The sequence below is a fragment of the Culicoides brevitarsis genome, chromosome 1, assembly GCF_036172545.1.
Source record: "Culicoides brevitarsis isolate CSIRO-B50_1 chromosome 1, AGI_CSIRO_Cbre_v1, whole genome shotgun sequence".
In the NCBI taxonomy this organism is placed as follows: Eukaryota; Metazoa; Arthropoda; class Insecta; order Diptera; family Ceratopogonidae; genus Culicoides; species Culicoides brevitarsis.
Window position 1 is genome coordinate 11,216,881 of NC_087085.1, and position 24,066 is coordinate 11,240,946.

The 24,066-nt window shown below is 23.9% G+C and overlaps 2 protein-coding genes across 2 annotated transcripts in view; both read right to left on the reverse strand.

Annotated features, from left to right (window-relative positions):
• LOC134838266 (phospholipase A1 VesT1.02-like) overlaps positions 1–20,730 on the reverse strand; it is a 218,151-nt gene extending 197,421 nt beyond the window's left edge. The window contains exon 1 of the mRNA XM_063853759.1: positions 20,710–20,730. The gene's annotated coding sequence lies outside the window, so the exon portion shown is untranslated. The remainder of the gene's footprint in view (positions 1–20,709) is intronic.
• On the reverse strand, positions 2,022–2,754 carry LOC134837270 (uncharacterized). The gene is made up of 2 exons (XM_063852637.1): positions 2,504–2,754; positions 2,022–2,444 (listed from the first exon to the last, which is right to left on the reverse strand). The coding sequence occupies exons 1-2, from the start codon at positions 2,525–2,527 to the stop codon at positions 2,022–2,024; spliced, it is 447 nt and encodes a 148-aa protein (XP_063708707.1). The 5' UTR covers positions 2,528–2,754.
• Positions 20,731–24,066: the final 3,336 nt, after the last annotated feature.

Below are 24,066 nucleotides of genomic sequence, written 5' to 3' on the forward strand. Positions count from 1 at the left end.
TGCTACTTTGCTGCATTTAAATCTCACTAAACATCGCGCGCATACTACTTTCCCAATTCATCATCATTCATCAGCTAAGAAAAATTACATTAAAGAAGAAAAGTTGTACAAGTTCACAATACAATTCTGTTTTTAAAAAAAGAGAATTTTTTTGGTTTGCTGTCATCCCTTTCTCTCATCACACACACTGGAAAAGGCGACATGCAGAACACCGAAACACACAAATTAACGTAAGATTTAACGAAAAGTTAAAAAAAAAAATATTTGTATGCTTTATATATTATACATAAAACATTGCATAGTCCGTTTCCTTTTTTTAAAGTACATGTAAAATTTTTGTAAAGTGAATATTTGTAAATCAACAATCATTTTTTTCATACAAAATCATGCTTGTTTTATTTTATTTTTTTAATTTTTTGTTGTTGTTGTTATGGTTTGTATTCGTTTTCATTTTTCATGGCTTCAGAATTAAAATTTTTTAAAGCGCATAGTGTAGGTAGGTTCGTTTCATTCATTCAATGACATGTTCGAGTTTGCCCACTTTATGTTAAAAACTGAGCCTACACAAATATTTAAACTTTTTTTTTCCTGTTCTCATTTTTTAAATTTTATTTTGTCATCATTTCTCATTTAATTTTTTTTTATTAATTTAATGACGAGCATGCATTTTTTTTAATTAATTAAAATTTTTATAAAAATTAAAAATTAAGTATCTGAGAAAGTTTAGGGATCAACAAATATCGCATTGCTTTTGTAACAAATTTGTTAAAAGAATTTAAAAAAATGAACGCTTTTGGCCTTGTCTCTTATTGACCTTAATTGTATTACCGCTTCATGTGTTGATCATAAATTTTAAGAGAAAATATTTAAAAAAAAAATACAAAAAAAAAAAAATATATATTTAAAAAAAATTGTTAAGAAACTCTCTCCTTCTCTTTCTTCAAAAAGAAAAAAACTATTCCATTAGATTTTAGAAATTAAAAATATTTATTCGAAAAAAAAAAACATTGGAAAAGAATTGGCAAAGTAAAATTGACATGTTCCCTACAACAACAAAAACATTTTTTAAAATATGCCAAAATATTTTCATGAATCTCAAAAACTACTCTCAAACAAGCCGAAGCTCAAATAGGAAATTTTGTAATTTTTTGTAACATTCCGCGTCCCAGAAAATACAGTTTTTTATTTGACATTGTACAACTAGAAAACTTACAACAGTGCAAGAATGGCAGAAAAAAATATTTAAATGGAAATAGATTAAAAAGAAAGAGTCTCTCTCAAAATAATGTAAAAGTTATGAGGAAAAATAAAATATCTCGAATCAGAAAATTTCTGTAAAAGAAAGAAAAAAATTTTTTTTTTAATTTTTTGAGGTTTGGAGGATTTTTGGTAAGTATTTTAATTAATTTTGATGAGTTTCAGTAAAAAAAAACAACAAAAAAAAATTTGGTAAAAAAATTTTGTTAAAAAAATTTAAAATTTGTAAAAAAATTCAAAAAATTTAAAATTTTCAAATTTTGCAAAAGCATATTTTTTTTTTAAAAAAATAAAATTTTTTAAAAAAAAAAATTAAATTTTTAATAAAAATTCATTAAATTAATTCATTTCAAAAATTTTGTTAAAAATATTTTTTTTATGAAAATCAAAAGTTTTTGTAAAAATATTAATAAAACGAATTCGTTAAAATATTTGAAATAGAACGTATTATTTTTTTCCATAAGAATTATCTACATTACGATATTATGAAATTTTTTCAATAAATAAAATTAAAATTAAATTTGGTCAAAATTTAAAAATCGTAAAAATATTGATTTTTTTTTTAAATTTAAAAAAATCATTAAATTGTTGGTTCAAAATATTAAAAAATTATAATTTTTCCCAAAAATTATTAAAATTTGATAAAAAAAAATAATAATTTGGTCAAAAAAATTTTTTTAATATATTAAAATTTTGATAAAAAAATTTATAAAAATTTTAAAAAAATCACAATTAAAATTAAAAAATTATTTAATTAATTTATTTCACAAAAAGTACTGATTTTTTGGCACAGCTCCGTAATATTTCAACTCTTCCAAAGGCTTCCCTTGACCAATTAATTCTATCAATCTCTCCCCGTATTTTCCATAGAATTCTTGAAACTTTTCACTATTTTTCTTCGCCGCATTCGGATCAAAGACAAAATTCATTCTCTGATTGGCGAGCGGATCTCCCGACAAAACTTGCACAAAATAATCATAAGCTGCCTTTGCCTTTTTATAAGTTGCTACCAATTTATTATCTGGCTGTTTCGGTTTCGGTCTCAAATAATAATTCTGATTCCGCAGGAAAATTATGGGACCTGGCGTGGTAGTTGGATACCGGAAATACTTGAAATTTGGATCAACGTTTGATGTGTCGATATTGAGGATGGCACGTGATTCGTTGAGAAAGGTAAGAAAAAGGACCTGAAATTAAAGGAAATTAATTAAAAAAAAATTATTTGGAAATTTTTGTTAAATTTTACCAAAAATGTAATTTTTAGCTGCATTTTTGATGATTTTCAAGTACTTGAATCGACAATTGCAAAACGACGACTAAAACAAAGTGTTCGAAAAAATTGTTTGATAATCGAATTATTTTATTTTTCTTCAAAAGCCATTAGTATTCCGGGCAAATGCGCCAAAAAGAAAGTAAAATAATGTGCTACTATGCTGATTACAGTTGTTTTGTTGCGGTTAGATCACTGCTGTATTCGTCATGACCCACAATTCTCATCGAATGTCGTCTCATTAGTGCTAACGACTCTCGTGTACATGCCAAAATGCACTCACGTCCCGCGATGACATAATATTATGTTCTTGTTACGTGAGTTTTCGCAATATCGCTAATAACATTAATTCTATAATCGGATGAAAATCGCGCTGTCTCGTTATACATGGAGCGCGCAATTTGTATTAATTTTTACAATAATTGCATTAAAAAGCCCCGTTTATCGCTAAACTTCAGCCATGCTCGATGTTTTATTATGTGATAATCGAATTCAATTAAAATGATAAATAATGTGCTTTTTGTTAGCTTTCGAACAACAACAATAACAACAGTCGTTGGGGTAAACATTTTTGGCATGAAACGGTAATAATCGTGTATTATTGGGAAAATATTTAACTATTGATAGTTCAATAACCGATAAAATTAATAAAATACAGAGGGGTGGTTGGTTGTGTGTTTGCATAAACTTAATAACATTAAAATTTTTCATTTTTCTTTGAATTTTATGAGAAATGAAAATTTATGCAAAAAATTCCTTTTTATACAAGAAAAAAAAAATATAAATTTGAATTTTTAAAAAATATTAAAAAATAATTATTATTAAAAAAAATTTTTTTAATTAATATAAAAAGAGAAATTTACAATTATCACCCAATTTATTATTTTTTTCTTTTTTGAATTAAAAAAAAAATAATTTAAAATATAATTAATTGAAATATAAATAAAATTTTTATTCAATGAATTAAAAATATTAATTATGAATTTTAATTAATTTTTTAATTTTTTTTAAAAGAAATAAAAATTGGAATTAAATAAATGAATAAAATAAAAAATAAAAAAATAAAAAATTACCTAAAAAAAAAATTAATTAAATTTTCAATCAATCGAATTTGTTAAATTTGAATTAAAAAAAAATATTAAAAATAATTAATATTAATTGAATATTTATTAATTATTTTTTTAATTTATTTTTTTTAAATGTAATAAAAATTAAATAAATGAAAAAAATAAAAATATATCAAACTAAAAAAATAATTAAATTAAATTTTCAATTGAATGAATTAAAAATAAATATCAAAAGAATTAAATAAAAATTATAAAAAAATTAAAAAAAAAATAAATTATTTAAATAAAAAAAAATATTTTTTAAAAATTAATTTAAATTTTTTTTATGAAAAATGAAATAAAAACTGAAATTAATTAAATAAATAAAATAATAAAAACATTAAATAACAATAAAAAAATAATTGAACAAAAATATGAAAAAATTAAATAAAAATTCCTCCCTTTTTTCATCATTTTACTCTTTAAACATTTCTCTTCTACATACAACAAATTTTCTGCTTTAACATGACGATGATGACTCATTCACGTCTGCGTATCACGTGCCGTCGATTCCATTCCTACAGGAAAATGAGCAAACTCGTTTATTATGCTGGAAAAACATTGATGAGTCATTCACTTGTTGTTGTTGCCGCTGCTGTTGCACGAAGCGAGGAAAATTCAATGGAACCGTATTGTATTTATGTCGTAATGAATTTTGCAGCATTTTTCGAAGGCAATATGATACAGACGAGGAAAATATAAACAATTTTCCGACAAAAGCCTGTATTAGTTTTTCCATTAAAGCGGATACGTTTCCCATTGATTTTCGCTAAGTGATGTTTATTTTGTTGGTTTCACGGGAATTATGTTGGGAACTTGATATGCCGCGGCGCAGAGTGAGTTTGGCAGAAAATATCAAGTTACCTTTAATGATAACAAATTACGGTTTTTTGTGAATGAAATTTATTGTTGCTGGAATTGATGGTAGGTCAAGATTATGAAGGATTTCTGAAAAATTTATGAAGGTTTTGAATTTTGCAAGGGCATAAAATGATGGAAAATTAATTTAAATAATTTTTTCTCATATTTCGTAAATTTTAAAAATAAAACTTTAAAAAAAAATTAAACAAAAATTATTTATGGTTGAAAAATTTTGTTAAAATTGACTCAAATTTATTTAAAAAATCCTAAATAATTTTTTTATATTTTATTTTAATTTTTTTAAAGACGAATTTATTTATTTTTTAAAATATAAAATTTAAATTAATGCTTCAGAAAAATCTATAAAATTAACTTTAAAAAATGCTTTTTAGATATTAAAAATTAATTTTAGATAAAATTTTTCATTAATATTCTTATTTTTTCTTACCTTTATTTTTTTATAGAAGAAAAGTTGGCTTTTAAAACATAAATTGACTTCCAAATCCCAATTTTTGGTAAGTAAATAGTTGAAAATTAAAGTCTTAATTCATTTTTATCCAATTTTAGCTATCAAAAGAAACCCAAAGTACCTAAAAGTATGTCAAAAAATAATTTCTCTTAACATTTTCACCAATTTTCAGTCGAAACCTGTCACGCTGACAACTAGGCGAGGCTCAAAATACCCAACCAAGGACTTCAAACTGTTAAATCCTCCCATTAAAACATTTTTTCCAGCTATTTTCTTCATGTCAGTCACCTTTATTACCGTTTAAAATGCTGCAAGAGTCCGTTTTGCGTCATGCTACGATAAAAAAAAACTCAAATTTTATGTCCTCAATGCACGTAACATTATTACCTGGTATGTTACATATGTTTGCGAGTCCATTTTTCTTCGTTTCTCTGCTTCACTGATAAATCGCTGGCACATGGCATGAAGGCGAAAACACTCGTCGCTGCTGCCAAGAATGTATCTACGTGCCACATTATTAGAGGGCTGTAAATAAAAATTAGACTGCAAAAAGTAAGTGAGCGACTCGACCTGCGAGCGATGAAGCTATAATTTTACATTTTCTACGGTTGACGACGACGACGACGCATTTATGGGCGAAATGAAAAAAAAAATCAATGGAGCCGGACAATTTTTGTTTCATTTTATGTTGTGTGTGGTATGTTGATGCCGTTTATGTGAAAATATCGCATGACACCCATTTTCTCCGTTCATTATGTGAATATTTACATCAATTCAATCCGATTCGCACTCAGACATGTGTCGCCGCTCGTTTTCTTTTATTTTTTTCGGGGGACAACTTTCTACGTGATTTTATGATTTTTACTTATTTTTCGTTAAAAAAAACCCAAAAATAGTCTGAACATCCAATTAGGAGAATGCGTGACACTTTAAACTCTCCGCATGAAATTTCTCGATTCGTGATGAAATTCCATCATAATTAATTAAAAACATAAAAGATCATTCACGTTGTGCTAAATGCATGCTCATGTGATGTTTATGTGTTGGAACATATAGGAAGTTTATGGTCACATGCAGATCCAGAAGAGAGAAATGAAGAAAAAAGTTTAACTTATGCAATCAAGTTAATTGAATAAATAAACATTGTCTGTTTTTTTTTTCCTTTCTTAAATGAAATTTATTCTTAATTTCGTTCTAGTTTGTTGTTTTTTCAGTGCAAGAAGCTCAAGCAAGCAAAAAATAAACTGGATTGATTGAATTAATTTTAAGTATCATTGCACTCAGCGGATATTGTTTTAAAATTATGTCTGGTCTTTTGTTACTTAATAGGCAGAGGAGTGACAGATGTCTCGACAAGATTTTTTATTATGTTATTATTTAACATGTGCTGGATCTGTTTTCTATTATTTTTCCGTGTTTTTATAAAATTTTCTTTGACTGTAATTGAAATTTTTAGAAAATTTTTGTAAAAATAAAATGTATTAAAAATTGAAGTAAAAAAATTTTTAGAAAAAAATTTAAAAAAAAAATCTTTTTAGTGATTAAATAAAAATTTTTTAAAATAATATTTATTTAAATATATTAAACTAAAAATATATTTAAATAATTTAATAAAAATTAGAATAACTTTAATACAATAAATATTTTTTTGTTTTAAAATATGTATCTTATAAAAAATTTTATTTTATTTTAATATTATTTAATCAATAAAATTTAATTATTTAATAAAATATTTAATATTTTTTTATAATAATTTAAAAATTATTATAATTTATAATAATTATTTATAAAATTATTTATTTAAATAATTTTTATAAATAATTTTTAATATTTTTTTATATGATAATTTTAAAAAAAATGTTACAAAGGAATTAATTATTAAAATTAATACTTTAGTAATTTTTAAATTAAAAAAAAATTAAAAATCATTAAAAATTTAAAAAAATATATTTATATTTAAATTTTTAAAATATAATATTTTTTAATTTGAAATTTAAAAAAATGAGTCTACAAAACCTATAAGTACGAGTTATAAAATAATTAAAAAAAGAATAAAATAAAATGATAAAAAATAAATTAAAATTAATATTTTTTTTTAATTAACAAAAACTATTTTAAATTTAAAATATTTTTTTTAATAATTTAAAAAAATATTTAAAAAAACATAAAATATTAAAAAAATCTTGATATTAAATGCAAGAATTAAAAATTAAAATTTTTTAAAAATTCCAATTAAATTTCTTCGCTTGAAGGTATTAATTCTTTATCTTCTTGCACAGAATTGATAATCTTTATTATTTTTTTTTTAAATTTTTGATCAAAACAAAAAATATGAAAAAAAATCATGCAACTCACTTTTTATTCTTATTCCATTTTGATTTTTAACAATTTCCGCTTTGATTTTGTGCACATGAATCCAATTTGTTTAAAATTTTACTGCTCTCATTATTATTTCAATCAGATATGAAACATCAAACTAATATATATATAAATTAAATGTATACAAAAAATAGAAATAATTCCATTATAATCGGTTCAATAATTTTTTAAATATTTAAATCGCGAGCTCTCATAAGTGAATGTCTACATAAAAAAAATTGAAACAATATTTTTTTTTTGCAATAAAATTGATCCATCGTTTTTCCAATAAATTTTATTAGATTTTTTTTTTATTGTTGATTGATAATTTGTGAATTTTGTTGTAAATTGCGTGTGTGTTAAAAAAATTAAGATAAAAAAAATCTGGTAGGCTGCAAAATTCGGTTCACGTTCATTAATAACGTTGACGGATGTTCCATGCATTCACAGATCATTGACACCGTTTTGATTGCTGCCGAGAGGAAAAAAATTATTAATGTTTGTTTTTGATGTTTTTTTTTAGCAAATTCTACACTTGAACTGACTACATTGTACTCGCAGAAACAAAACAGCGTGATAAAAAGTTGTTTACCGTAATCGCCATAAACAGCGATCTGTGCAATTTTTTCTCATTTTGTGCTGATTTGGATTCGCAGAGTAAATAAATGTTCATAAAATGTTGGATTAGAGCAAAAAAAAAAAAAACTTGTAAATCTAATCCAAATTGGTTTGCTATAATTTTGTTTGGTTTTCGGGCATGATTGAGTAGCTCTCATAGGTATTTTTGCACAGCCACAGATTTTGCTCAATTTTTGTGATGTTTACTTTGTGTGATTTCCTCTGAACTAAAATTTCATAAATGCGATGAGAAAGATGACAGACGATTTTCGTATGAATTTTGTGGATTTTCTGTTTGTTTTCCCAAAAGGATTTATTGATAATTTAATTTCAAGTCTTTCGTTTGCTTAGAAGTGATAAATGATGAAGACCCGAGCAGAACACATTAAAATTTTATCGTCTAATCTTCTTAATGCACTTCGTGTGTGGAAGAAAAGAACGAGTGATGTTGCAAAAATCATTGCGAACTGCTAAAAATAGACATTTGTAGGAAGATTTAGTATCACTTTCGTTTCATGTGATTTCTAAATTTATGTTTTATGTTCAATTTTCTCGCGAAGAAATGAGAGTTTCTGAAGAAAGTTGAATTTTTCTTACAATTTTGCTTGATATTCATCAAAAAATCAGGTCAGTCACCTGTAGGCAAGTAATTATCGAACAAAAGAACATCAGATTAACAGATTGTTAAAGAATAAATAAAAAAAATATAATCCAATTAATTATTCTGGTGTTCCTATAAAAGTTACGCTTTAATGTGATTAATTACGAGGAGGTGTTGATGGATGATTTTTCACTCATATTCTGGTTTAATATTCAAAAAGCAGCCAAAAAACATAATTAAGACATAAATTTTGGGTTCATTCATGTTTTTGTTGGCAAACGACTTGATTTGAATTTGTATGATTTTGTTGATTGGATTTGAATTTATGTACATTGGTTTTAATTAGAGGCACCCACAGCCCTTGTTTCAGCCTTTTACGCATGAATTTCCATTAGAAGCTAATTTTTAAGGCATTTTAAAAAAAAATTGAATTTTGTCTGTCCGTTTGTCTGTAATGAGGTGTCTTTTATAAATGAGGCGAATAAAAATGATAAAAATTTCAAGAAAATTGCAGAAAAATTATTAAAAATTCAAAAAAATTAAAAATAATTATTATATGAGTATATATAAAAGTGATTAATTAATTAAAAAAAATTAAATATTCATATTATTTTGATTTAATTAGGTTTAAAAATTAAAAAAAATTAATTTAATTTATTTTATAATAAATTGAACCTTATGAAGTTTCGAATATTTTAAAGCAAAAATTAAATTTTTAAAATTAATTAATTTTTTTTACTTTTCTTTAAAATAAATACTTAGCATTAATTTAATTAATTAATAAAAAAATAAAAACTATGATTAAAAAATAAAACAAAAAAAAAATTAATTAAAATTATTTAAATAAAAAACTAATTATTATATTAAATTTAATGTAGGTCAAAAGAATTAAATAATTTTTAAAATTAATTTTTTAAATTATTTTTTTAATGAATTTTTTTAAATATTTAAATTTATTTATTTTTAAAAAAATAAATTTAAAAAAAAATTATTTTTTTAAATTTTTACATTTTTTTTTTTAAATTTTACAATTTTTTCATAGATTTCATAATAATAATTTTAAATTATCTTCGATTTCATAACAAAAAAAATAAAGAAGCTTGATATTTAAAAATAGATAAATTTTGTCCATTTTCGTCTCAAGAGACAAACAAAAACACAACATCTATGGACCATAAGGTTAAAAATATCTCTAAATATGTACTACTAATAGTGACTTGTCCACAATTTTCACGAAACACACGAAAAGACGATAAATGTTCATTTTAGGAAACAAATCAATTAGATAATTAAAAAAAAGTCTCTTTTATAAAAACAAACATTCAATGTCTTCTTTTTGGATCGTTGTCGATCGCTTTGCCATTTTTGGCTCTAATCTATAATTTTTATTAATTTAATGTGCATACAAGCCATTTGGAAGACATTGATACCGATTAGTAGTCGTGATATTAATTAATTAATGATACCTCCGTGAATTGACTTCTCTTTGAAAAGAAAAAAAAACTGAATGAATAAAAAGTAAGAGCTCGATCACTGCCTGCGGTTACAAAAAATAAATTGAATAAAATGAGTGCGTTTGAGTAGGAGGACAGAAGTTGATTGGGTTTAGGTTTTCATTTTATTGAGAGACAATTTAGATTGGCGCTAACGAAAAAACAAACGCAGGAAGGAATCGCACTTCATGTTCAATTAAAGCTTACAAGAAATTTATTTTTCAGTTTTTGCGAAAAAAAAAAGTGATAGTCAAGTAGTCCGCCTCCACAAAAAAATGAACTCGTAAATATTTTTCTCACGTACCAAATTATAATATTTAAAGCAACATAACTCCTAAATTGGCTACCGTAGAATGCGTGCAGCCTCTCTCTCTGCTAATAATTTACATTCAACCTTCTTTGCAGATAAACACTTTATTTTGGCATTAAATTCGCACACATTTGTACTACAATTCCCATTTTTAGTGGAGGTAGTCTTTTTTTTTGCTCTCTGTGTTTTTCGAATAAAGCCTGATTATTATTATTATATCGATCTCATAATTCAGCGGTTTTAGTGACATTTCGGCTTGGTCATAAAAATAACGATTCACGAGCCTACGCATGCCACAACAGTTTTGTCAGATTAATCCATTGATTTAATCACTGATTGACTTAACTCGAAAAATGCTGCAGACCTACACAAAAAACGTTAGTTTGAGATTTTTGTAGGCAAAAGAAAAAAAAATATCCTTAGAGTAAGTTTTAAATTCAATTATTTGTGTGTCGTCGAATGGCGTAATTGATTTTTTGTTGCCGTCATTTGCCAAGAAAAAAATAAAGTAGAAAATGTTTTCCTCAATAAGGTGTCGCATGCATCAGTTTTGTGTGTTTTGTTGAGTGCTTTTTAGTTAAATTTAATTTATTTCTTAAAAAAAAATATTTGAAAAATTTTAAAAATTGATTTAAAAAATTTCTTATATTTTTTAAAAATCTTTCATCGTAATTATTTTAAAAAAAAAAAAAAAATTTTATAAATCAATTTTAAAAATTAGGAGGGATGAATATTTTTTTTCTAAATAATTGAAATTTTTCACAAAAAAATATTAAATTTATGAAAAAAAATCAAAAATAACGAAAATTTTAATTTTCAAAAAAAATTAGGTAATGTACTGAAATTTAAAATATTTTTTTTTATTTTCATAACCTATAAATAGAAAATTATTCTATAATATGAAACTCGATTTTTTGGCCTTAATTTTTAAATTTTTATTTTGAAAAAAATAAATATGAAAATTAACTAAAAATTTTAATTTTGATTAAAAATTAATTATTTTTAATTTTATTGATAAAATTATTAGATTTAGTTTTTAAAAAATTAAATAAAAAAATTTAATTTAATTTAAATTATTTTTTATTTTTTAAATTATTTGTGTTCATGTTTTGGAAAAAATTAAAATTTAATAAAATTATAAGAATTTATATAAAAAAAAAATGAAACCAGAAAATATTTTAAAATTTTTTTATATAAAAAGAAAAAAAAAATAATGAAATTTTTAAAAGTTCTGAAAAATTTTTAATATTTTTTTAAAAAGCTATAAAAAAAATTTAATAAATTTTTAAATTAAAATTCATTTTTAAAATATTTTTCTTTATTTGTGTATTTAAAAAATAATGTGAACAAACACACGTTCAAACCTCGATCCATACAAAAAAAATATTCAAACCGAAACAGAGCAGCATCGAAATGTCTGCTAAGGGACTCATAAGAAATCTATAAAACCGAACAGAATCCCATATGTTTCTAGGTTTTACGATTATTATTCATGTTCTTTTTGTCGTGTCTTTTCACAAAAACATGATACCGAAAATTATACTTTACGAAAAAAAGGGGAAATGTTCGCCGCTCTAGACAACATGAAGCCAACAAAATTGAATTCATTGATATTCTTCTTTTTTTTTTTGCTTTACAGAAACCGGCAAGTGAGAGCGACATACGGCAAAAAATGAAGCAAATTAAGGAAAAAGGAAACGAGAGACAAGGAGAAAAAATAAAATGTACAACTTCAATCTGCTTCACTGCAAGGCATTGTGCTAAAATGACAAACTGACGACAACAACGCAGACGTTAATGCTTTTGGCACGAGTAGACTCTTATCCACTTGTTCTGCGTTTTGTATGTCCTCCTGTTTCAGTGATACTGCGCTGAAGTGTATGACTCATCATCATTATCATGTTCTACTAGCACACTTGAAAATGTTTTTTTTCTTGTTTGTACTGTCGCTTATCTACTTGTTTCGTAATCTTTGGGTTTGTCTCAGATTTCGTTCTTTATGGTGAAAATTTTTATAGGAAAAAATGCGGATAAAAGTGTGGAAGAGAAAAATGGTAAAAAATCTTAATGAGTTAATTTTTTTGTACAAATTACTCAAAAAGGTAGAGAAAAAAGTGGATAAAAGGAAAAAGTTGAGTATATTTTGTGGCTCATCAATCACAACAAATTATTCGAAAATAAAAGTTTTTTTTGTAGTTTTTTCGTTCATGTCCTTGAGTTTTTCTCCTTTTCTTCTACATTTCTTATTAAATTTTTAAAAATACGTTTGATGTCCTGAATTTTTTTTAATATAGAAAAAATTAAAAAAAATAATCATTTTATTTTTTAAAAAATTTTTAAAGTTTATTGAAAAATATCGAAATTAGTAAAAAATTATAAAAAAAAATAATTAAAATTCGTTAAATTAATGAAAATTTGTTTAAATTTTATTAATTCATATTTTTATAATTTTTTAAAGAATTAATTTAATAATAAAAGTTAAATTATTTTTTTTTAAATTTGAAAATAATTTACAAAATATCCTAAATAATTTAGAAAAAAATAAAAATTCGAAGAAAATTTAATAAATAATTAAGATATAAGCAAAAAAGCGCTTCAACTATTCAACTTTTCACAGCACTTGTAAGAAATTTTATCTCTTGTGCGTGCCTTAGTTGATTTGAATCACAAACCGAACAAAAAAAGTAGTAATCTAGTTATAACAAAAAGGATGTGAAAAGAAAACCAGCAGAAAAAAGACAAACACACACATGAGGATCAACTCTTGATATCGAGTATGACGTAATTGAAGCAGAAAATGTTTGTTACAGTGATTTAACATTGACGAAAAAATCTCCTGATTTTGGTAAGATTTCGTATTATTAACAGGAAAAAAATGAAAATGTGGTTTTTGTCTCCTTTTTGGGTGTTATTTAACGCATTTTTTCGATTTAATGAAGCTTGACCAAGGAAAAGAGAAATTCACTTGAGATATTATGGAATTTTTTTTTATTATTTTATGGGTAAAATTTAAAAGAATTTTCGTAGATTTTAATAAATGAGAATATCAAATATAAAATTTTATGTCAGAAAATTATAAGTAAAAAATTTTAAAGTTGAAAACTTGTAAAATGATAGAAAATATGATTTTTTTAAATAATTTTAATTAAAAAAATTAAATTAAAAAAATTCTTTAAAATAATTTAGTACAAAGATAATTTTTTTTATTAAAACTATTAATTATTTAATTTTAAATAAAATAATTTTCTTTGAAATAATTATAAATTTTTTGAAAAATTATTTTTTTAATAAACATTTTTGATAAATTAATTAAATTTTGATTTTTGAATTATTAAATTCATAAAAACTTCAAATTTTCCATCACTCAGATTCATTTTATCGAATAAATTTTCCAGAAACCCCACATTTCTTACAATAAAAGTGATTAAATAACATCAAAAACTTCAACCAACAACCCATACAAAAATCAACTTTTAATCGAAAAAGAACATCAAAACTCCTTTTCTTCTTGTTCAATTTTGATGTCATTGGTTATTCAACAGGCACGTAGTCTTGCTTACATTTTTACAAGGCTGCCTGCGTTTTTTTGTGTATTTTCGTGCAATTTGTGCCTGGAATGAGAATTAATATGTCGTAAACTATTTTTTAGGGGAGAAACCTTTTTTCCAAATTGTTTCGAATTTGCCTGAATTTCGATAAAGTTCCGCGAAACAATCGATCAAACAATAAAATGTAGAACATGAACGCACAAAATTTACGCATGCATGACATTCATCGAATGATTTACCTAAATTGTATTCATAAATAAAGAAAAAAAAAACCTCGACGCATATCTTCGTTTCTGACGTAATCTTCTTTTTTATTTTATTTTTTTTTTGCTTCGTCGAGGAAAAAAAAACGAACGAACCCTATTGATTAAATGCGAATCTCTTGTCACTTTTCTTCCTTATTACATATTTATTTTTGCATAAATTCACGAGAAAAGCACAAAGACAAATGACAGAGAATCGTCTTTAAATAGACCCCAATTTGTATGCGAAACGAAATGTGTCTTTTGGGCGATGAACGACGATGCCTATCATGACGTAGGTTAAATCTTGTTCAAATTTACAAGAAGAAAATTTATTATTCATGATTGACTATCATTTACTTTGAAACTGGAAGTCATTTATTATCAAAAAATTTTCGATATTTTATTTTATCATGTCAGAAAAGACACAAAAATCATGACAAAGTGTTAATAGTTTTGTGAAAATTCAGCAATTTTTCCAAGACGCACATTGTAAGTTATTGAAAAAGTTTTCCACGAAAATAAAATTTCATGATTTTTATTATCAAGCTATCAAAAGTTATTTTTTCTGATAATTTTCTTTTTTTTTGTCTCTCAATTCTACACGCATTGAAGGTCATTTCATGTCATGGCTTGATATTTTGAATAAAAAAAAGTTGTTATTGTAACTTATTTTCCCAAGTTTGATTATAATTTTCATTTTTTATTGTGTTACTTTGTGTGTCAGTCAGTCAGTTAAATAGTCAAAATATTGACAAAACAAAAGTTTTGTACTTACTTTTTATTCAATATGGAAATGAAATTATGTCGATGATGACATGACGTTATTTTTTTTTTTTTTTGTTTGAGACTTTGTTTGGAAAAAAGTTGGAAAATTTTATGGTAATGGAAATTTTAGTTGAAAATATGAAAAAAAAAAAAAATTTTTTGTTTAAAGAATTTTTTTAAGAGTTTATAAATAAATAAATAAAATTTATTTAAATAAAAAAATAAATGAATAAAATATTAATCAAATAAAAAATAAAAATTTATAGCGAATAATTTTTTTTATATTTTTTGTTGGCTTTTCTTCGATTTTGTCGAAAAAATTCAGGGGAAAAAATAAAAATAATTAGAAAAAAAGGAAAATTTTTGACATTTTTTGGTACTTTTTGATTAAAAAACGATAAAACAGTAAATTTTAATTTAAAGGATGTTAGGTATAAACTTAACTTGCTTTCACAACGCATAATCTATCGAAATTTAAATGAAAAATTTTTTGAGTCACGTGACCACGTGAATACAGTACCCGCGATGATTTTGAGACGAATGCAATTGATAAATGATCTGCGCCCTCTGTTGGTTTAAGAGCTAAATTCACATTGGATATGAGCTTCCAATTCTTGCCGCATTCAGGTAAAACCACGCCATCTATCGGTGAGTCGATTTTCGTTATCACTTTCATTCGTCTCAGTCCTTTGAAATCGAGACTGGAAGACTGGAAATTAAAATAAATAAATTAATTTAATAAAAATTAAATAAAATAATTATTAATGTACAAAATTAAATTAAATTAAATTAATTTTGATTTTTTGTAATATTTTATTTTTTTTTAAATTAATTAATTTAATTTAATTTTTAAAAATTTATTTAACTTTTTTATTTTTTAAATTAATAAATAAATTAATTAATTTTTAAATTAATTTAATTTTTTATTTAAATTAATTAATTAATTTTTAAATTTATTAATTTTTTAAAAATTAATTTTAATTAAATTAAATTAATTTTTATTTAAACAAATAAATTTTAAAATATTGAAAAAAAAATTTTAACTCACTTTATTAAATTAAAAATTAATTATTTAATTAAAAATTTATTAAAACAAAGCAAATTAAAATTAATTTTAAAAAATTAGAAATTAGTTAAAGGCATCAAAAAAAATTTTTTTTTTTCAGAAAACGACTTCAGATTTTTTTGAATTTTTTTTCATCTCATGACTCAACTTCTGCAATTGAACAGTAAATATCATAACGCCAGTAGCAGAGAAAAAAAATCATACACATTGTAACAAATGCCTAGATTATGCTTTTGCTCGCATTTCATGTACGATCGACGACGACAAAAAAAACGGAAGAAAAATTGAATCTCTAAATATGTTGTTGTTGCTTTGTATTTTTCGCACACACAGCCGAAATCGTATCAGGAGGATAATATTCATTGTATTTGGGTGCGAAAGGCAAATAAAATGTGTGGCATAAGGCCACAAAGTAACAACAATCGAGATTTTACGGATTTGTATTAGTTCCTCTTTTTTCTGTGCTGTTCTGGTTTTGTGATGCTCGAACGTGTGTGATACTCTATTGTGTTCCAAATCAAATATTGAATAAGGGAAATTTGTTCGGGTTGATGCATCGATACGTAAAACGCCGGATCAGAATCGGATGAAAATGATTTTTCAGTAATTTCATCTGATTCATGATTTTTTTCCCTTCGTCGTCGTCGGAAATGATATCACGATGATTCCGAACAAATTTTCTCTTAATAAATAATGAATCTTTGAAATCTTACGACGATTTAATTCTTAAAATAGAAGTCGGCGCTGTCCAATGAACTTTTCACATTGCAAGTGTGTGTTTATGGGAGTGAAGAAAAAAAAAAGTAAAATCAACCAAGAAAGGTACAAAAACTCTTGTGTCGTGTTATATAAATTTTAAATGCACGTGAAAGATCTCGTCATGTGCGTCGCTCAGTCACATTCGAAATGTCTCACACATTTTCTTGAATTGTTTTTTTCTCTGGTTGTTTGTGTGTGTTTGCCTCTTTTTACTTTTTGCTAGACTTATTATTATTCATTAGACATGTTTTGAGGAATTTCTTAACACGTCGTCTTCGAGCCATCGTCGTTGTCGTGTGTGCAACGTGGATGAAAACATGTGCTTTGAAGTAGAATTCGGAGGAAAATTCGCACAGACACATAATCAAGAGGCTGTTTTTTCCATTTTCACAAACTATGGCTCACAAACAAAAAAATATGAGCGATAAAAGATGTCGTGAAACGGATAATTTAACCGCTTTTTGATAGTTATTGGAAACGGCGGAATGTAATGAGCTATGAAAGAGTTTTGAAAGTGAATTTTTTGTTATTAATTTTTGATTTTTTAACTGATTTCTATTGAAAAAAAAAATATTATTTTAAAAAATATTAAAATACGTTATAAATATTTTAAATTAGTTAATTAAAATTTATAATATTTTTTTTTAAATTTTTGTCATGAATTGAATTGATCGAATTTTTGAAAGTAAAACAAAAAAAATTGGGTTTATTTTTTTTTAAATTAATTAAATTAAATTTTTAATTTTAAAAATAATTTAAAGAAATAATTATTAAATTACAATTTTTATTAAATAAAATTATATTAATTATTAATTTAAATTAATTAAATAAATAATTAAATAATTAATTAATTTTATTTATTTTTTAATTCATGATCAGCAAAAATAATTTAAATTTGTAACAAACTAAAAAAAAAAAATAAAAATTTATAAATATATCCTAACCTCGTGTGCAACAAAATTTATTAAAACTTAAATGAAAAAATTTAGGAAAAAATTTAAAAATCATAAAAACTATAATTTAATCAATAATAATTTTTTAATAATTTATTTTAATTTAAAAAAAAATTTTTGTAATAAAAAAATAGAATTTAATTTATAATTAATTTTTTAAAAATTAAAATATAATTTAATAAATGAATTTTATTTTTATTAAAATATTTTATTTCATTTAATTTATTTGAATTTAATTTTATTTAAAAATTAAAATTAAAACTTTTTAACAAAAAAAAAAAATAGATAATTTTGGGTCAGCAAAACTGTAAATTATGAAATTCTTAAAAAAAAATTATAAATCATTTAACTGTAATTTATTTAAATTTTTTAAAAATAATTTTGGTGAAAATTACAAGAATAAAAAAAATTTAAAATTTAATTTTAAATTTATTTTTTAATATTAAAATAATTTTAATTAAAAAAATAAAATAAAAATTTAAAATAAAATAAAAAAATTAAAAATAAAAAAATTAAATATTTCATTAAAAAATTTAATAAATAAATTCAAGTATCCAAGACACAATTTTCCGCAAAAACCCAATTTTTCCTCCGAAAAATTTCCGTAACGCGCTAAAAATAATAACAAACCACCAGAAAAATGAAGGAGAGAGGTAACAACATTCTTTGTGAGCTCTTTTTTTGTTGTTTGTCTTAATATTTCAGGAATTTTTGCTTTATTATTAATAACGCACGGATGAAACATCGAAAGACAGATAAAAAAAATAGATACCGAAGTAATGATAACAGCTTCATTTAGGTGACAACGACACATCTGTGTGCCAAATGTGAGCAAAATAAAAAAAAGTTCTAGGTAAATATCTCTAAATGATGAAAAAAAAGAAAAATAGTGAAACAAATATGTGGCTTTGTCAAAGTAAAAAAGGATGAATGAAAATAAAAGAGTGGGAGTCCTCGTCGTACATTTAATATGGTTTTAAAAAAAGGGATTAAGGGATTATTTCGTTGTTATTTTGTTGTCGGTTATGTGATTTGAGCCGAGGAGAGAGAGAGCGACATTACTTATGCAGAAAGGATGTGGAAACGAGAGACAAACATGCGGTAAAGGATTATATTCAATATGAAAAGTAGGAAGTATTATTATTATTATTTCCTCTCTTTGTCTGTAACTTACAATTTTTTTTCTACATTCTGTACTGCTTTTCCGTGATGGCGCAAGATGAGCGTTACATGCTCCGTTGATGACCATAATTTGTCGTGGTTACGAGAAAAATGATTTTTTTCTTCTCGGCAACTTTATTTTGTGTGGTGACAATCAAATGTGTGTCATACCCCAGATTTATTATGCCTTGGACAAAAACAATTGCTTGTGACGTAAAAGCAATTTACTCAAATTGCCGGAAAAAGGATTTAACTGATTTTTTTTTTGCAAAAAGTGTCAATTTTACCAATTTTTTTCACCAACGAAAAAAAAAATTAATTCGAATCAACGATCTGAAATTACAATATTTTACATTTTTTTTCTGTGAATTTGTTGGAGATCTGCTACAATTTGCATCAAAAAAAGTCAAGTACCTCCGTTGAACTGCTAAAGTGCCCTTGAATCTATTTTCACACTCTCTCACAATGCGTGCAATATTCTTTTATATTTTTTTTGTTGAATTAAAAAAAAAGTATAAAAATAATTCCGCTGATAGAGCAAGTGCAACTGCATTTTTTTACTGCATGCATGTTGCGTTAGATTTTTTGTTGTTGTTGTTGTTCTGTAGCAGAACGGTGCAAATTAAAATGCCAATGATTTGTTACGGTAATCACGTTAAAATGTTTATGGATGATAAAAAATAACGTTACAACTTGCAATTACAGATAAAAATCTCGTTTTTATGAGTGAGAGGAAAAAAAGTGAGATGGTTTTTGTCAAAAAAAAAAAAAAAAAAAATTGGTGAGTTCTTATTAATTAAAAAATTTTTTTTTTATAGGAACGATTTTTTTGTGATTTGACAAAATGATATTTTTAATTATAGATTTTTAATAAATTCTAATTGTCCAAAAATAATTTTCAATTGTCTGAATAGAATTTATAATGGTGTACAATAAAAAAATCCAGCCTTAATTAATACTTTTGACTTTTTGGAAGCTTAATTTGAGACTTGAGTTAAATGAATTAGGTCAATTTATTAAATTTTTGACCTATTATTAAACAAAAATAAATCAAAATGAAAATTTTTGGTAAAAAATCAATTTCTTTTTTTTTTATTTAACTTTAAGTTCTGACTTAAAACTTAAGATTTGGACTTTTAATGGACTTGAATAAATTTTAAATTAATTTAATTAAAAATAATTTAATTCGATTTTAAATTATAAATGTTTTAATTTTAATTATTATTTTATTTTATTAATTTTTTATAAATTAATTTTAAATTGATTTAATAAAAACATAATTTTTTAAATAAATAAAATAATTAAGAATTAAATTAAAAAATATTTTAATATAAGAATAAGCCAAAAATTAATGAAAATTTTAAAATTTGAAAAATAACTGAAATTTGAAACAAAAAAAAAATTATGAAGAAAAAAATTAAAAATTCTCATGATGAACAAAAATAGTTAAAATTGAAATAGGATCCGGAATATTAAGAAAAAATTTTGAAACTAACAAAAAATTCACAAAATTTTGAGAAAATTTTTAGAAGAATTTTGAAAAAATTGTAAATTAAATCTAAAAATTTAAGACTTAACTTAAATTATTTGACTTTGGCAAAATTTTTAAAAAATATTTTTTTCTCAAAAAAAAAAAAAAAAAAAAAATAAAATAAAAAATAAATTAAAACAAAATAAATAAGTATAATAATAAAAAAAATAATTAACTTTTTTTATTCAAAAGTAATTAAAAAATTAAATTAAATTAAAATTAAATATTTTTTTAAATTTTTTTTGAATTAATTAATAAATTTTAAAAAATTATTTTAATAATTTTATTTTTAAAATCTTTTGCAGCTCTGTTTTCAACTATGATTTTTTAAAAAGTACTTTTTTTTATTATCTTTTCAGATCAAGTTATGCAATTAAATAAAAAGCCTTCTAGAAATAATAATAAATGACGAGAATCAACTAAATCTTAATCCAAACTTCATTCGACATAAAAATTGAAAGTATTAACGTTTCTTTGCCAACTCGGCATGCCAGCAGCCGGCTATCTAACTGTGTTTTGTATCCATAAAAAAAGAAATACGCCAGCAGCGTGCGCGAGAGGGAAAAAGATGCATTTCATTATGTTAATTCATTATGCTAATTATTTGCTATTTTTATGGACTGGTGATTCTACTTGCCTGCTCGCCCGTATTGTACGCGCGTTTAATTAGCAAGTTTGCTCAGTTTTGCTCGGCGGACAAGAATAAACATTTCACGTTCAAGACTCGTCATTGTGTGCTGCTCGACGACGACGATGATTGTGGTTGTGTTGTCGGCGAAAAATTTAAACAGAATTTAAATTAGCGTTTCTTACGAAAGAACAAACACATGTACACTTTCGCACAGAATGCAAACGCGTGCACAAAAAAAGAATAAAATTTTAATTTCTTTTTTTCGAGTTGCATTTTGCTGCTAATGAAATACTTTTTTTTGTGAATGCCACAGGAGGTCGTTTACTCAGAACGGGAGCGTAAATTACAATCCGCAGAGTCCGAGACGGTAATTACGTCGCAAAAGCTGTTAATCTGCAAAATTTTCCCGAAGAGAGGCCCTTGGGCGTTGCGAGTTTTCATTTCGATTCTTGCATAACAATAACAATAATAACGGTTTTCACACTCGCACAAAGCGCCGCAATAAGTGCAAGGGAAGCGAAGATACGACACAACTAGCTAAGACTTGTCTCTTCATTTACTTTTACGCTTTTCTGCCTTTCTCGAGACAATTTTGTGTGTGTGTCTGCAGTGCAACGTAGAATCATAATAATAATGAAATGGAAACAAAAGAAATATAGCCCGGAGTGGAATTGCACACCACCGACATGGAATGACAAAGTGCATATTGTTTGTTCATCGCCACGCGGCTTAAGAGAGACTGTGAGCAGCCAAATGTTTGGCGTTGTACAGATTCTTTTGCTTATGAGAGATTTATGTGTTGCATTTAAAATTTAGAAAATTTTTTTTTTGCAAAAGTATTTAATTAAATTTTATAAAAATTTATTTTTTTAAATTCATTTTTTAATTAATTTTTTTTTTAAATTTAATTCATTTAAATAATTTATAAAAATTTCAAATAAAAAAAAATTTGAAATATTTTTTTATCAAAATTTTGATAAATTTTTAGAAAATATTTTTAAAATAAATTGATTTTAAATTATTTTTTATATTAAATTAATTTTGAAAGACGTGAAATTATTATTCTTTAATTTTTATAAAATTATTAATTTTTCTCAAAATATTAAAATTAAATTTTAAAGAATATTTTTTAATTTTTTTTAGTGATTTTAAAAATAAAAAAAAATAAATAAATTTCCTTTAAATTTTTGGTTCTAAATTTTTTAACTTCTTAATTGATACTTTTTTAAAAAGTCAAAAATAATTAAATTAATTAATTTAATATAATTTAATTTATTTTAATTTAATTTAATTTATTTTATTTAATTAATAAATAATTAATTTAATTTAAATTTATTTATTAATTTAATTAAATTTTATTTTTTTTCTTAATTTTTAGAATTGCGATACATAAATTTTCCACAATATTGCGAGTACAAACACATATTCAAGGAAGAAATGCTGCGATGATGCTGGAAAAAAAAGAGTTGAAGGGAAAAAGAAAACAAACAGAGGATGAAAAAAAATTGTGCACAATAGCAGAAAGAATGAAATGTGTAAAAAAAGTTTTTTTTGCCGTCACAGTGGATTTTGTGCTTAAAAAAATGCGGAAAATTATTCAAAAGATCCAAAAATCTCCCCCTTTAAATTTTTTTTCTAAAAGAAAATCGTGACAAAAATGCTTTTTGGAGATCATCCTTTCGCCAGACACTTCCTTTGTCTCGTTACTTTTGACTACACGCGGTGACCACAATGATGCCATCAACTAAACAGGAAACATTCTCGTCATTAAATTTAAGCACATAGTATGCATTGCAATTTACTCCAATCTTGCTGTCGTTTTCGCTACTTTAGACAAGAAAGAGAACTCTGTGGGATGAAATGGAATTTTATGAGGCTTTAAAGTAAGGTTTTTGAAATTTTCATATAAAATTGTTCTAACTTTTAATTTTTTTAAAATGTATTTTTTTTAATTTAAAAAAAATAAATAAAAAATTGAAGAAAATTCTTAATATTTTCAAATTAAAAATTTTAAAATGTTGTAAAAAAATAATTACAAATTTGAAAGAATTTTATCCAATTTTCAGATTTTCATATTGAATTTAAAAAAATTAATTAAATTAATTTTTTTTTTCAAAATAAAAAAGTAAAAGTTTATAAAATAGGTATTAGTAATAGTAAATAAAAATAGGTAAAGGTAAATAAAAAAATATTAAATAAAAATTTCTGTAAAAATTTTAGAAGAAGAAATTTATTCCAAATTTAAATTTAAAAATATTCAAAACAAAAAAAATAAATAAAAATTTGGAAACATTTTTTCAAATTTTCACACAAATTTTTTCCAATACAATATTTAAATTAATTCAATTTAATTAAAAATAAAAAAAAATATTTATTAAATTTACAAATAATATAAATTAATTAATTAAAAAATTGAAATTAAAATTTTTAATTTTTTTTTATATTTAAAAGTATTGAAGAAAATCAATTCCATCCCACAGGGAAAAGCAGAAGTAGAAGAGCAGCGGCGTGTAAAATAAAATACACTCGACTTACCTACAGCAAAAAAATTAAGAAAAATTATTTTTCTGTTAAAAAGAAGTCATACTCCGAAGGAGTTCATGGCGCGGCAGGCAAGCATGCACCGTTCTACATGTAATAATTACAAAAATAACATCTAAATGATTGTGTGGTTGCAAGAGCGTGTTAACGATATGCTTTCACAAGAAAATTATGCTTTTGTACGGATCGAGTTGGATTTTCCGTTTTTTGTGCCGATGTATGGTTTATCTCAGTTCTGTGTGTTTGTGTTTCGTCTCATCTCTCTTTGCGTTATGTGATATTTTTAGACATGAAAGTGTGATCATGAAGTGTGGACAAAGTTGTTTCTTGCTGTGAGTTTTCATATCTACCAACTCCGCATCATCATTTCATTTTATCGTCGTCGTCGTCGTCGTTGGTTTAGATTAAATATTTTTTTTCGACATGTTTACTCATTTCTCCGACATTGGCTGACGAGCGATAAGAATCCTTCCACAAAATACGTGCGATCGTTATCGTGTTGCTCAGTAAATTCACGTCACAC

Excerpts from the sequence above, each read along its gene's own strand:
- LOC134837270 (XM_063852637.1), bottom strand. The coding sequence starts at position 2,527 with ATGCAGCTAAAAATTACATTTTTG. Across the intron at positions 2,445-2,503 it reads AGCTAAAAATTACATTTTTG|GTCCTTTTTCTTACCTTTCT; the intron begins GTAAAATTTAAC and ends CTTTAATTTCAG.